At 38.4% G+C, this 15,084-nt stretch overlaps 1 protein-coding gene across 1 annotated transcript; it reads right to left on the bottom strand.

Moving 5' to 3' along the window:
- Nucleotides 1–1,341: 1,341 nt before the first annotated feature.
- Nucleotides 1,342–12,491, bottom strand: LOC121956222 (poly(A) polymerase type 3-like). The gene is made up of 19 exons (XM_042504353.1): nt 12,484–12,491; nt 11,684–11,854; nt 10,992–11,058; nt 10,796–10,877; nt 10,444–10,553; nt 10,170–10,223; nt 9,951–10,062; nt 9,710–9,799; nt 8,152–8,290; nt 7,630–7,702; nt 7,373–7,493; nt 7,016–7,100; nt 5,459–5,512; nt 5,151–5,270; nt 4,853–4,947; nt 4,500–4,762; nt 4,085–4,354; nt 3,837–3,928; nt 1,342–1,401 (listed from the first exon to the last, which is right to left on the bottom strand). Exons 1-19 carry the CDS (start codon nt 12,489–12,491, stop codon nt 1,389–1,391), a joined length of 2,019 nt encoding a protein of 672 aa, XP_042360287.1. The 3' UTR covers nt 1,342–1,388.
- Between the last annotated feature and the right edge of the window lie 2,593 nt (nt 12,492–15,084).

Genomic DNA, 15,084 nt, shown 5'->3' with positions numbered 1-15,084 from the left:
TCTCCCCAAACACATTTGAGACTGCACCAACCTCTCCCAGTTTAAATCACTCATCAAAACCCACCTGTTTAAAACCGCTTTTAACCTCTAATTAATATCATAATTAAATTGTAATGTTGCATGTATTTTAGTATGTATTTTAATGTATTCTATTATATGATCTTTCTGACTTCTGTAAAGTGCTTCTTGAAAAGCGCTCTATAAATAAAATGTCTTATCATTATTATTATTATTATGTCAGGAGGGGTTTATGAAAGATGTGTATGTTTATTCCATACCAATGACAATCAAGCTACGTTTTACAAATACCCTACATATGAACCATCAGCATCACACAACTTCGTGTTCTCCGTCACTCTCAAACAGTCTTGTGTGTCTCTATTTGTTCTCCTTCACACTTCTTTAAGGCTTCCCTCTATCACGTTGATCGTTATACACTGTATAATGACAATAAAGAGCATTCTGATTCTGATCAGTATTAAAAAACGTCTTTCTAGATACTTTGCAAGCTAAACAAAATCAGTTTGTAGACCACCCTGCTGTCAGGTAGTGCAGTGTAGCAGGTACTGAGACTCGCAGGCGTCCAGCAGACACTGTGATCAGGACCTGTGCTGCATGCATGGCACTAATTATGTTTCCATACAAGATTAACAGAAAAAAACAACATTTGTTTAACCTGATCACCTGTTTTTGTATTTTTAAAGTGTGTTTGTAGCTATCATGAAGTCAGCTGCAGTTTATTAATCCCACATGGAATTTTGTTATGGAAATTAAAGTATCTTTGTGTTTTTTCCACCAAAACAACTAAATTACACCGATATTACATAGGTTCTATCAAATCTGCATATGTGTGAATTAATTTAGTTTTACCAAAAAGTAAATGTGGCAACCTGTTTTCAGAGGCTGCAGGGTGAAGTACCATATATGGATTTTATTAAGTTTTTCCATGAGAGAGGATCTCCTGTCATCGCTCCTCAGATCACCCCCTGACCAGCTCAAATATTGCATTAAAATGACAGCATTCATCAATTTTATAATGATATTTAGACACTTTGCAATATATACCTTTTGTATTGTGCATTGAAGGTTTATTGCACTAAAATATCCCTGTTGTTTTTTTGATAATCAAAGGCAAAACAATTGAACTAGTTATGCTGCATTTATTTATATTTTTAAATGAACTCATTTCAAGTTCATTTTAGTTAATATGCAGAAAAAAGCACAAACACATCAAACACAATAATGCTGGGTTCAGACTAAATGATGTCTGCCCTGAAAAACTAAGTAAACTAAATAACAACAGTAAATATAATAATAGTAAAAGTAAATAAGAAAAAAATGGTGCTGGAGGGTGCGGATGTTTAAATCCCTCTTGCTCATGAGCTGAATCAGTTGCGTCTGCTGTAAGAGACACAAGAAAAAAAAGGGTTGTCAGATTTACAAGTTCACAGTCATATGTGACACTTCCTCAGTCAAAAGGTCACCCATGGGTGCCGTGGAAACTGTATGCGGAAAGGGGGTCAGCTCCTACACCTCAGGCTCACACAGACGCCAATAACCAGTCAGCTTTGAAATGTTACCATTTCTACACATGTAAAGTAATGTACACACTCTCTGAATCAACAAATGGAGACAAAAAAATCCAGACATTTAGGGTGTGAAGCATTTCCCAGCTGCACTTTACCAAATTCCTTTAAGAAACAACCGACACTGACGCACATCTAAGTGAGTCTGTCTGCTGTGACACCTCTCCTCCACCACGCTGGTCAGATCACTCAGAGTAACAGCACACATCTGGTGGGCCTCCTCTGATCTCCACACTTTCATATCAATACTCACATCTCTCAATGTCTGTCTGTCTTCCCTCTTTGAAGACACACAGTAGCATTGTTGCGCTTTCTCAGATGTGAAACTTACTTTTATCATCCCGTTTTGGGAGCGGGAGATGAAGGAGGCTATTTCTTTTTAACTACAACCTGCCAGAGTAGCAATAGAGCATTCTGCTATATTTTCTGCTAAGGGTGTTATTTACATATGTTATAGAGGACTGTATGTTGTGGAACAAGGTTTAGACGCTTTAATGCGCCACCCAGCTCTCTGCACTGAAGCGCGTGTATTTCATGGTGTTGGACTGAGTGTGATTTTTGTGGTACTCAAATCTGAAGTATACTCCATTATCCTCTTCATCCAAAAAGCCCTAAAAACAATTACTGCTCAATAATGAGTGATGCTTGTTTCTCCCTGTCATTAATTGCACTTAATCAACGTCAGCAGCTGACTTAAAAACACCACTCTGCAAAGAGAGGTCAACTGACAAAACATGATCCTTTGAGCGCAGCACTTCAAGGAGATTGATCAACAAGAGCACAAAAGAAGACATACGTTTTGAAAGGACAGCCTGATCGGTCACTGTCAAAAAAGCATCACAACATTATTAATCAGCACATCATTACTGCTATCTGCTCTGCAAATCAACACACTGAGGTGAGAAACGCAAGCGTTCACAAGATTTCGGTAACATGCTCACTTTACCAGGGGCGCAGCATGAGGGTGGATTCTGGGGCTAAAGGCCCGAATGTTTTAAGTTTTTTAATTTCCTTCAACTTTAAGTTGTTTACCTTCAGTCTCTCTGAGTGGATCGACAAATCAATGAAGCAAAAGTTCTATTTCTTGTCTATTGATTTCTAACCTACGTATGTGATGTCACTCAGACAAAGACATATTTGCCTCTTCTTAGCTGGCAGGAGTGAGAACTAGTCATCCTCGACATTGTTGTGTTATGGTTTCAGAGTCATGAAGACAGTTGGAGAACAGTTAGATATAAGTAGGATGTCGGCTCGACAGGATTATATACTTTTCTTTCGCAACTATCATGTTTTTCCCAAACGATGTACAGATTTTTAGGCATTCACTTAACTCAAATGGCACAAATAGCTGCCGTGAAAGGGAAATATATCCTTGTGGGAGCATAAAGAATGAGTGAATTTAAGTCCCACCCCCATCGGAGAAGAAAGACAATTCATTGCTCCCCACTGACTTTGTATTTCATAACTGAGCTTCTTGCTGACAAAGAACATAAAAATACCCAAAAAGTTTTTTTGTGCCGGGATCAACTACTAACTTTGTGGATTAAATGATTATCTTATCCAGAAATAGTTTTAAATACCAATGCATGTCGATTCAGTGGGATCATTTCCCCATGATAAGCAGAGTTAGAGGGGACACTGAGACAGATCGAATATTACAATATTGAGTTTGTTGGTGTAACTTTTCCTCTCTGGGAGACTTTAGGTTAAAATAATCCTTAATATGCAGATATCTCATGTTTCTAGCTCGCTATGGGCACTTTAATATGTCAGCACTTGTTTGCATATTGTTGCTGATTGTCCTCGTCCCCCAGTGGGCGGGGTTTTGATGTGTTGCGCTCTCTATGCTCCCAGATCCTCCTAGGTTTGGGCTGAGCCCCAAATATTTACATCTAGCTCCGCCCCTGCCCTTAACTCTAATAAGTTTCGTTTTTTTCTGTCCCCATGTGACGAGTCTTTGAACAGTGTGTCAGTGTGCACCGTGGATGTATAATTAGACTGGATACAGACAGTGTGCACTCATTTGCTACAGTGGAGGAAGAGGCCAGCAGAAAAGCTTCGTTGCCCCCTTGTGGTCAAAGCATGAAATTCATGCAGCTCTATCAGTCTGCCTTTGGAGAGGCCCTCTATGAAGCTCAGTGCGAACACTGTGTGTGTCTGTCACATGAGGAACATAATAGCGTCGGAAAGAGGAGAGGCGTGTTCAGATAGAGGGAACTGAGGAAAGCTGTTCTTTACTCGGTGCTGTACCTGATCAGCTGGAGTCTGATGGCTTTCTTCACAGCTGTAGCAGGCTGGATGGGGCAGACAGACTGCTCTGGCAGCTCAACAGTCGGCAGATCCTGAGAGTGAACCAACAGGTAAATATATGAATACCTTTAGATCAGTGTTTTTTAAATACGCGTTGAGACAGGGCAGCAAATAGGTCTTAATTTATCTGGCACAAGCTCTTGTGCATGTCAGCTTCACAGAACATCTTTAAAGACAGTTAGACATACCAGCTCAATTATGGCTCTCTTGCTCGGTGTCTCGGGCTCAGTACTGTGAGGTCTCTTGGTGCCTCGTGGGCTCTGACTGAGTGAGACGCCTGCAGAGGCCTGAGAGGAGGTGCTGCTGGCTGGTTCCTTATCAGATTTAAACTTCTTAGGCGAAGTTTGTATGTCAGGGGAGCGAGGTCTGGTTTTAGCTTTTGGAGTCATGGAGGATGAAGCAGGTTTGATGGGTGTAGATACTCGGACAGCTGAGCCTTTAGCCAAAGACACTGAAGCCTGCAGAGAACAAGGAAAATGTGTTTATGTTTTGAACATTTCAGCACGGGGTTTCTTCTTGTCTAATTTGGGACAACACCTATAAAACGACTGCTAACATTCTGGACATTTGCTCATGAACAGAGGGTGGAAGTGTTTGGCGTACCTTGTCAGCTTTCACCTTCTTGGTTGGCACATCAGTGTGAGCGCAGCCTTTTCTCTTGGCGGCTGCTCGGCCTGCGTTGACAGGTGCGGTGCCACTCGCTGGGACAGCGCGCTGACGGCTCTCTGTGGGCTGGCGTTTTGGGCTGTAAACCCTTTTGAGTTGTCCGTTTGGCATCTGCCAGGTGAGATTGTCTCTGCTCATGTATCTGGCTGATACGGTCATCCCCTCCCCATAAATCTTACAGGTCTTGGCCTGACTGTAGACTGCAGCAGCACCAAATAAAAACATGGTTTAGAATTTCAGTCAACATTGCTTCATTTTTACTAAATGTGGGAAAAGTTAAGCATACATACTTGTGTCTCTGAAGGAGAGGAGGTCTTGGGTCACGTCGATGTTCAGGTTTTTATACCCGTCCATATTAAAGTCGAGTCCGATCAGCCACATTGTGCTAGAGAAAGACATACAGGACTGTGAGTTTACAAAGTCAACACATAACCTGCATAGATAACAGCCAGTTTTAATATTTTATGATGCGAATAAATATATAACATAAGGACAAAAATATGAGTGAGTTAATAGAAATGAACATTACTTGATTGAGAGAACTTGCTGCCATAATTACAATACAAACATGAAACGTCGTGTCCTTACTTTGCTTTGCTCTTCGTGGATCCCGGGAAGGACTGCGGATTAACGTGGGCCAGAGAAATGTAAACATTTCTCTCCAGTTTTCCCACCAGGAGTCTGATTTTAGACTCAACCAGGCCAATCCTGACACAAGGAAAAGACAACACGTTCAGAAACGCCACAGGTGGACGTAACTATTCAAAATGTTTTCACCTTCACGAGAAACAAGAAGCATTGTCACCCGAGGATATGAGATTGTCTATAAAAATGATTCCATCCGTTCTAGTTTTACTAAAACGTTGCTTCTCTTTCACTTTGCTCTGCTTACTTACCATTCCAGATGTGGCTTCACTGTAGCAGAAGAAGCTTCCACCAAAATGTAATGCCTTAAAATATAAAAGACAGAACAGTGGCAACACATGTTGCAGCATTGTGCCTTTGTACAAAGACTGGAATCTCATTACGTTAAACATATTTACTGTCATAGCTGAAGGGATTTCTGATTCATGTTTAAAGCAGGTGAAGAGAACGTCTCACGTCACGATACAAAGACGATACTTTAAACACATCGAACTATCTTAAAGGACAAAACCTGTCGACTGTTTTAAAATTGGCTCCCGTTTTTAATCTGTGTAACTGATGTTGAATACAAACAGCAAAACTGCTCACTTCTTAATCTACATGATTAACCATATCAAGGACGCTGCCTGTTCTGACCTCCAGTTGCTCAATAGTTGTGTAATTCAAGAATTAAATTCAAGAAATAAGATTATGAAGAGTTTCACTACAAATTTGGCGAAATGAAAGAAGAGATCAGAACACACGGCAGCTTTATTCATACGGGACAATCGAAGAAATGCAACGACAGAAACTCCAGGAACAGCAAAAGTACAAATTGGAATCAGTCACACACACAAAATAAATAGAATAACAGCGAAAACATCTCAGCAGATCACAAACTTCAGTTTTGTACATTCAACACACAACAGGCATTTAACATTTCATGACTAGAGCTGCAATGATTAATTAGATCAGTTAGATGTCAACTATTAAATTACCCAGCAACTAATTTTGTAATTGCTTAATCAGTTTATAATTTTTATAAACAAATTAAAAAATTAAACTAAATTATCAGACTTGAGTGTCTTAAATGTGAATATTTTCTGCTTTCTTAACTTCTCTATGATGGTAAACAGAATTGGACAAAACAAGCCATTTGAGGACGTCATTTTGGGCTTTGGGAAACGATGATCGACATTTTTCATCATTTCATGATATTTTAAACACCAGCTCACTAATCAATTTGTCGATACAATAATCAACAGATTAACTGACAATAAAAATAATCGACAATTAAAACAATCATTAGTTGCAGCTCTATTCATGACAGGTACAAAAAAGAGTCGGTTTACAAGAAGGAAACTATACTGCTTTCATAATGCAAAGTACACAGGGCCTGCCTTAATAATCACAAAATGAACTAAATACCAACGTATGCATCATACAGCACACTGTGTGAAAACAAATGCAAGTCTACATAATTCAGACATGCAGTATTGTACAGAAATAGTAGTAAATGCGACGATTAGGTTTGAACATAGCAGGTATGAGAGTACAGAAGAATTTTCACAGGGTTTACATTTTTATACACACATCTTAATAAAGAACATCAACAGTATAAAACGTCAAATATAAAGCTCTGCCCTCTTCAGAGGCAAAATAAAAATATTAGGAAAGGCGTTAATGTGGATCAAAAAATGTATGTGTAAAACATCAAAATGCTTAAAAACTACAAACAAAGGGAAATGTCCATAGTGTAGACAGTGGTGTGTATTGTGTGTGTATTCTGTATTGTGGCAATCCTTTTTAACTTTAGTGCAAACACATACTTGTACTTCTCAAAGAAGTTTGGTGTTTCAAACAGTTTGTCCCAGTCTGCATTTTTCTGCAGTATTTCCTCAGTGATGGCACGGCCTGTGATTGAGGAAGGAAAGATTGTTTCAGTCTCATTGAATCAAAACCCGATCTTTGTTTACTTAATCAGATCTTTGGAATATACTTAAAGTTATGAACTAAATGTTTTAAAATTGTGTTAACCCTTTCCCGACCAACTGATTTTGCATCAAAGCCAACAGGAATGTTTTCGGATTGTGTGAAATCGTCCCTCTTAGGGTTAAGTAAATGGGTTCATGGTGCAGGCTGTGCACTGTGAGAACGTGGTGGATGTCGGCTGAGTGAATACATACCCCGCTGGATCTCCTCCATCATGATGGCCAGTGTGGAGGGAGACACATTGACTGCGGAGTTCTGCTCTGGGTATGCTGGGGTGATGATCGGCATGACGTGGCGCCGGTCACTTGGATTAATCTGGAAATGCAGAAGAACACACTATTTTCAGCGAACCTGTGCTTCTGAGCAAATTTCATAATAAATTGACTGAAATGATTCTTTATCTGTAACCTAAAATCCTTTAAAAAAAAAAAAACTCCTGCTGAGGCCTTACCCTTGGATCCCAAACAGGGTGGTTGAGATTGCAGGCCTCTGGCACCCTCAGCTGAACCACATTTGGCCACTTCCTAAAACAAATACACAAGATACTTTTCACATCATCTGATCCACATCTGCTACTTTTGCAAAGTATTCACATGCAGCTGCATTTTCAGAGTGGAAGGGAATAAAAACACCTCAAAATGTAACTGAACATTTTATGTTGTCACTGCTGTTCCAGTATTTTTAAACAAATTGCACAACAAAGGTTGCACTCATAAGTTGCGTTTTTTCCCGAAATGCCACGTCATATTTTACAATTACCAATCAAACACATAAAGATTAAAAAAATGGCTACTGTAGTACGTGCATACTGTATGTAGTCTGTTTTTAATGGAAATAAGGCATTTACATGGACCACTCATGGTCCAATAAGATGACTTGCAAAACAGTGGATCACAGTAATTCTAGTAAATCCAAATCAGTGTTCCTTTGTTGTTGGTGCTTTCTTTTTCATTTCTGAAATGGGTCAACTTACATCAAACAGAAGGCCTTGAAAAATTTGGTCACCAGGGTGGCCGCTGTGGCGTTGGGGTACAGCTGGCAGATTCTGGCGACCAGTATGGCCCATGAGACACCGCCCAGGAAGCCAAGGGCGCTGGAATAAATGTTGCGGCCTGAAGAGAAAAAAGAGAATGGGAAAACAAAATTAAGACAACCAGATCACAATGTTGCCTCATGTTAACGACAGCCTGCTCAGATTTACTTCAGTCAGCTGAAACTTTGAGTAGTTTTTTTTTAAAATCACTTTAGTTTTTATTTGGTTTTCAAATTAGATACTTTGAGTTTTTTAATGTGTCTAACGGGGTTAACTCTCACTTTACAATTTTTGGTCAAAAATGAATTGAAAAAACAAACAAACAAACATTTGTTAAAGCGTAGCATATAATGACAGCGACATTTTTAGACTGCTTGGATGAGTGATCTGTTTAATGTTGTCTTGGATACAGGAAGTTGAACATTACACAAGATGATTTTACATAGACTCTTGACTTATCAGACAGACGCTGGCTATAAAGTTCAATAAATCTGTGCATTGTTTATATCTGTAAAACTGCAAATGGATTAAGGTTGCATCGGGGTAATATAAAACCAAAATACCCACAGCATAATGAGACACTGAAAAACACGACCCAAGGGAAAGAAAAAAAGAATAATGGCTGTGACTGTAATCACTCCCCGGAGTGTTTTTTCAACATTTCCTTCATAATAAACGCTCAATACTTAACTCCATGGTGAAAAAAATTCTAAATGGTCATAGGGATGGGAGATATGACTTTAAAATAATACCACGCAATTTTTATGCTATATCACGATATACAAGATAAATCATGATATTTTGATTATGATATTTTCTCCTCAAAACTACTGTAGACTGCTCAGATACAAAACGATTAAATTAACTGCATTACAAGTTAAAGTAGCTACTGCTATTGAATACAATTTAATAAGTTACCATAATAATATAGTTTAATAAAACACTGTTATAAGTAAGTTATAGGAAATGCTGTTATAATAACAAAATAGTGTTTTAATAAAAACAATTATAATAAAAATGTATTTAATTTACTGTCAATAAATTACAATATATAAATAGCTGAAACCATGGTGCTTTTAATTTGAAGGACCCTGGTGTTTAATGTTCACAAAGTACAAATAAATAGTCACAGTCTGGAGCCCTGCAAAAGCCCCGCGTCTGGATGAATATCTGACATGCAGGGAGAAATAGAGAGAACCAAAATGCTAAAGTGATTCTCACGTTGGTGGCTTGAAAAAATGATGTGACAATTATATTCGATGTTCACGATATAGTCATTTTATATATCCCAAATGGCACAAGTAGCGGTACATTGAGTATATTGGATAAATAACCCACCCCTAAGTTAAGATTGAAGATATCGTTCTGCACGACTGCATTGTCAGTACAAATGTGCAAATACTGTTTAAAAGCAACAAGTCCAAAATATCTGTCTGCATATTCACAGTCTCTTTGAGTGACGAGCGAGCTTAACTAGTTGTGCGTGTGTTCAACGTACGTTTGGCCCACAGCTTGATGGCTCTCAGAGCGAGCCTGAAGTTGTGAACATTGGGCACGGCCCTGAGGATCTCCTCTGTGACTCTGAAGCCTATGAAAAACATGATGAATAAGAAAAGGGATTAATAAAGAAACGGACCCAGTAAAACAGGCAAACCATAAATATTTGAATCGCAGAAACATCACTGATGGGTACAGCTGTCAGACACTAATGCAGCAGGACTTGGTGAAAAGTTGCTTACCATTGAGACTCTTGACGCAGCGTTTATCCATGGACCTCAACAAGTTGCTGTCAAGGAGATCCAGTTTGTCAGAAACGCTTTTGCGTCCCACTCGGGCAAAGACTAAGTCGATCTATAGAATAACAGAAAAAACTTTCAAGACACAAGCACACCAACCTTTAACTGGAGGATACTGCGGACAGGAGAGGAGAGTTTTTACTTTTTTCCAAGCTAAATTACCTCAGTTCCATCGTAAGACAACTTGATGACAGGGACAGATGCCTCTTCAATGGCCTGAGGAAAACAATATTGTAAGCCACTTGCAACAGGGAGAAAAAGATGATTTAACGTGTACACAATAAACCTTTTACGAATTTTTAGCTTTTTAATGTATATTGTTTTACTTATGCCCAAATATTTTGCTGTTTTATATTCATTTTTCTGTAAGGTGACATTGAGCGTCCTGGAAGGCACCCATAAATAAAATGTATTATTAAATCACTTGAAGACTTACCCGTATGTCTTTGACCTCCTCCTGAGCTTTCAGCTTCTTATAGAAGGAAGTGAAGAAGTCTTCTCTCTCGAGAAAACCGGGTCCAACACAGAGGACATCGATATCAGCACCTGTCAAAACAGCACACATTCATATGAGAGCAAAGTCTAGATTTAAATGTGTAATTACGCTCTGAGCCATTATCTCCACCATGTTCATGCTGCATGCCCCTTGACTAAAACATTAGTTAAAAAGTGTCACTTGGGAAATTGATGGCTCGCAAATTTATCAGCAAAGTCGCGAACCTCTGTGAGACACAAGCTGCCACAGTCCTAAAATGCTCTTACAGCAGAGGAAAGAAAATGGTAATTACCTTTCATGTGAGCTCCCAGATGAAAGGAGCCAAACGGGATGACCCTGCCTCCAACGTGTGCGGTAACTGATTCAGGTACGTTCTAAAACCACAACAAAATAAAGGTGTATTAACAATGCAACAACATGTCTCCTGTATCATATTTGAGTTACTTTTGAGGAAAAAAAAAACATACAGATGAAGATAGATGTCTTACCATTTCTACACAGATCTCTATGAGCCATTCTTTAAAGAGTGACTCCAGTTGTTTCACAACTTTCTCTCTGCAAAAAATAAACAAAGAGAGCATTTTTCAATATTGTAAGTCCTCCAAAGCAAAACATGCTATAGTCCCTTCCATTTGTGGTCCATTAGTTGCATTAGCTTCATTCACGGTGAATGTGACCGGTCACTATTTCTGCACTAATAACCAGCCCAGGTAAGAGCTCAATAGTCGCATAATGTTCCAAAGTCGCAAAAACACGCTGAAAATCAAAATGACTTCTTGAGTTCTACCTCTCCAAGTATGGCTGGGCAATAATGTAAAAATTAAATATCCTTATATTTTAGACCAAATACCTCAATATTGACATTAAAATGATAATGTAGAGATAATGGTACTCAGTTCGATTTTTGATATACTGTCATCTAATGTAGATATGACTAAGCTGGCTAAGGCACATAACAGAACAGCTAGAACAATCTGGTAATTTCTGAAAATTGTATCACTTTACTGTAATACAGCCTTTAAAACCAGGAAAACACAACATTTACTTCTATAGCACTATCAAAAATCTGAGATGTCTTGTATGATATATCATGATATTGATATACTATTGGGATATTACCCAGCCCTGACATCAAGCTGTATTAAACACAGTATGGTAATAATGAAAAGGTGTGTCATACCTGTGTTTCAGCTCCAAGTCATCCTCAAATACACCAAACGATCTCAAAGCCTCAAACAGTGCTCTGGTCTGGATCAAGTCAGCCTCCTCGGGCAGATCCTCACTGATCGGGGGAGTGATCCCAAACCACCGTGAGGTGTCCTGGTATAGTGGAGCTTCGCTCTCATTTAGACTGAAAAGGGACATTTGAATGTTAGTGCACTAGTCATTCAACAGTCACAACACAAAAAAGTATGCACACAGTTATATCGAGAAACTTTGGTTGTAAGAATGATAACTTTATAGGAGCGTTACATTGTGCTAAGAAATCTGAAGTACATTAGAGCTGCTGCAACAACTGCAAATTAGTTGATTAATTCACTTTAGCTCGACTACTCCATTAATGCTATCTGTTTTGATCATTAATCCATTGTTTAAGTCATTTTTTAAGCCAAAATGTCAAACATTAGCTAGTTCCAGCTTCTTAAATGTAATAATCTCCTGCTTTTCGTTGACATATATGACAGTAGATGAAGAGTCTTTGGGTTTTAGACTATTGTTCGGACAAAAGAAGCCAAGTGTCACTTTGGCTCAAAGAAATCGTGATAAACATGTTTCACAATTTCTTGATATTTTATGGCCTGAATGAAACATTCTCAAAACAATCGTGAAATCAATCGATAATGAAAATAATCGGTGGTAGCAGTGCTAAAATAAGCTAATTCGTGTCAACTATGCACATTAGCTAGCTTGGAGCATATTCGGCGATAACAGTGAATTTCAGCTTCCCTGAGCGGGGAAAAAAAAGACAGAGGTACTTACCGAGACATTGTAGCAATAATACAGCGCTTGTTTGTTTGAATTGAGTCAGAAAAACCTTCCTTTCTCTCAGAAAAACAGTGCGATAATAGTGTAAGTCCGACACTCAGGGTGGCTGGATGTACAGTGACGGAGTTCTGGAGCGCGCGCAGATATAAAGCGGCCTTCTGGAACAGAATCAGCGCCCGTGATGACGACGATGACGATGAAGCTGTGACCTCGAGCGACCCTGGTGTGCTGCGTTCAATTGTTTCCGTATTTTCTGACAAAATTTATTGATGTTTCCCAATAAAATGTAGAAATATAAATGGTTCGGATTCTACTTGTGCTTTTTGTAAAAGATCTTCACAATGTGTTGATATGATGAAGAGTGTATCTGAAACAGTGGTTCCCAACTGGTGGGTCACGGTCCAAAAGTGGGTCGCAGGTCCATTGTGACTGGACTGCAAGTGACTCGCGACCATATCAAGTTTGTAAAAGACACTTTATTTCGAAGTACAGTCAATATGTAGCACAGAGCTTTTATTGTGAGGCGGTTAGGCCCAAGGGACTGATCTTTTTTTTTTTTTACCCTTCCCAAAACTACTAATATTTCTTTCCTTGAGCCTCCCTGATATTTGAAAATCCAATCCAGCTTCTGTTTTTATAATTTCTGGCTGCGATAAATGGTGTAGTTTTGGCAGTTTTTATTTTGGTAGACGTGTGGGTTTGGAAGGCACGTTTTCTTTAAAAATGACGTTTGATGATGTTTTAAAGGAATTCAAGAAAAATCGCCAAATTGCCAAAACATTTTATCGAAAGAGAATCGCAAAAAAAGATATCACAAAAAAAAAACCAACCAATTTACAGTACAAAAAGAAAAACAAGCATTACCAAAAACGTTTTAAAGAAACCAAAATTGAGGGGATTGACTGATTACCTGACAAACAGATGAGGTGATTTCATACTATATTAACTAATGCATCACCGTACCTTCAAAGAGGGTGGTTTTACAAGTCTGTCAGTAATGTGCAGTAAGTCAGGTATGTCCAAAGCCCAGCCAGAGGGCCAATTGTGGCCAGTGGACCAATTTTTAATGGCCCTGGCTGGTCCTTTAAAATATATTATATGACCCACTACATTAATGAACAAATTCACTTTGCATTTTTTTCTTTTCATCTCACCATAGCAAGGTTATAATACAATTTGTAGACATGCAACAAGTAGAAAGTGCGCAGGCAGAACTAATGTGTTTTCATATACTGATGATAAACAAGCGAACAAATGTTAACCTAACAGCTGGTATTTCCTTAAAAGCAGCAGACATAGCCACAGCAAAGAAGTGTTAAGTCAACAGCACCTCCACCGCTTTCAGGGGAGGTGGAAAAGTGAACACTTTTCCGCTAAAAGATGAAACATTTGTCTCATTTGTATGTTTCTTTTTTTTCTTTTTTTGAATTAACCCATGTGTTGTGAGAAGCAGCTGCCCCCCAGGTATTTTCACATTTTATCATCTGGACCCCATTCAAAAATGTGTGGACACCCCTGCAGTAGGCAGTTAAGCCAACTGTCAAGTCAACTTAAGCTAATTTTTTTTTTTTTTTTTACAGATACCAAGCAAAAATCATACCTGAAATACTGAAGTTTTCAAGAAATTGCACAGTGTTAAGCACATGGTTGAAAATAGACTTCTTGTCTCAAGAGGACAATATTTTGTTTTCTCAGGACAAGTAAACCATTAACACTAGGAACCAAATGTGTTACTCTGGGATTATTCACGCTTTTGTGTTCTCACGTCTTGACTACTGCAATGTATTATTTACACGTCTAAGCAAAACATCACTGGCCCGGCTTCAACTTGTGCAAAATGCTTCTGCTCGAATTTTAATTGGAACAACTTGTAGGTCACAAATCCCTCCAATTCTCGCCTCCCTCCACTGGCTACCTGTTCATTTTAGAATTGATTTTAATATTCTTCAAATAGCTTTTAAGGCCCAACATGGTTTAGTCCCAAGCTATATATCCGAACTCTTAACCTCATATGTTCCTGGTTGCGACCTAAGATCATCTAGTCTTCCCTCATTAGTCGTTAGACAAGACTATTAACTAAAGGTGGTCAGGATTTTGCCATCAGGGCCCCCACCCTCTGGAACTCTCTGCCCGAAGAGATTAGGCACGCCAACACACTGCCTGCTTTTAAATCATTACTTAAAACATATTTTTAAAGGAAAGCCTTTTATTTTAATGACTGATTTGCACATTTGTAAAATGGAATTTTTTGTGTTTATGTCCTTTACACTTTTATCCTAGCTCATAACATTGTTTTATTTATTGTATTTATATATTTCTTTGTATATTCTTTGCACTTTGTAACATTGTTTAGATAAGTGCTATACAAATAAAGCTAATTATCATCATTTATTATTATTATTATTATTATTATTATTATTATTATTATTATTATTATTATTATTATGAGATACCTCATGTAAACATGAGATAATCGCATAAAAAGATGTTTCAATTTTACTTTATTCTTATGATGAATTAAATTTATTGTAAATCACAGCAGCAGACCTGACTGTCAATTAAGAAGAAAACTAAAACAGTGAAAAAGTACACAAG

Source organism: Plectropomus leopardus, chromosome 17 (assembly GCF_008729295.1).
Source record: "Plectropomus leopardus isolate mb chromosome 17, YSFRI_Pleo_2.0, whole genome shotgun sequence".
Taxonomy (NCBI): Eukaryota; Metazoa; Chordata; class Actinopteri; order Perciformes; family Serranidae; genus Plectropomus; species Plectropomus leopardus.
Note: the sequence above shows the minus strand (reverse complement) of the source record. Positions and strands in the feature narration are given on the sequence as shown.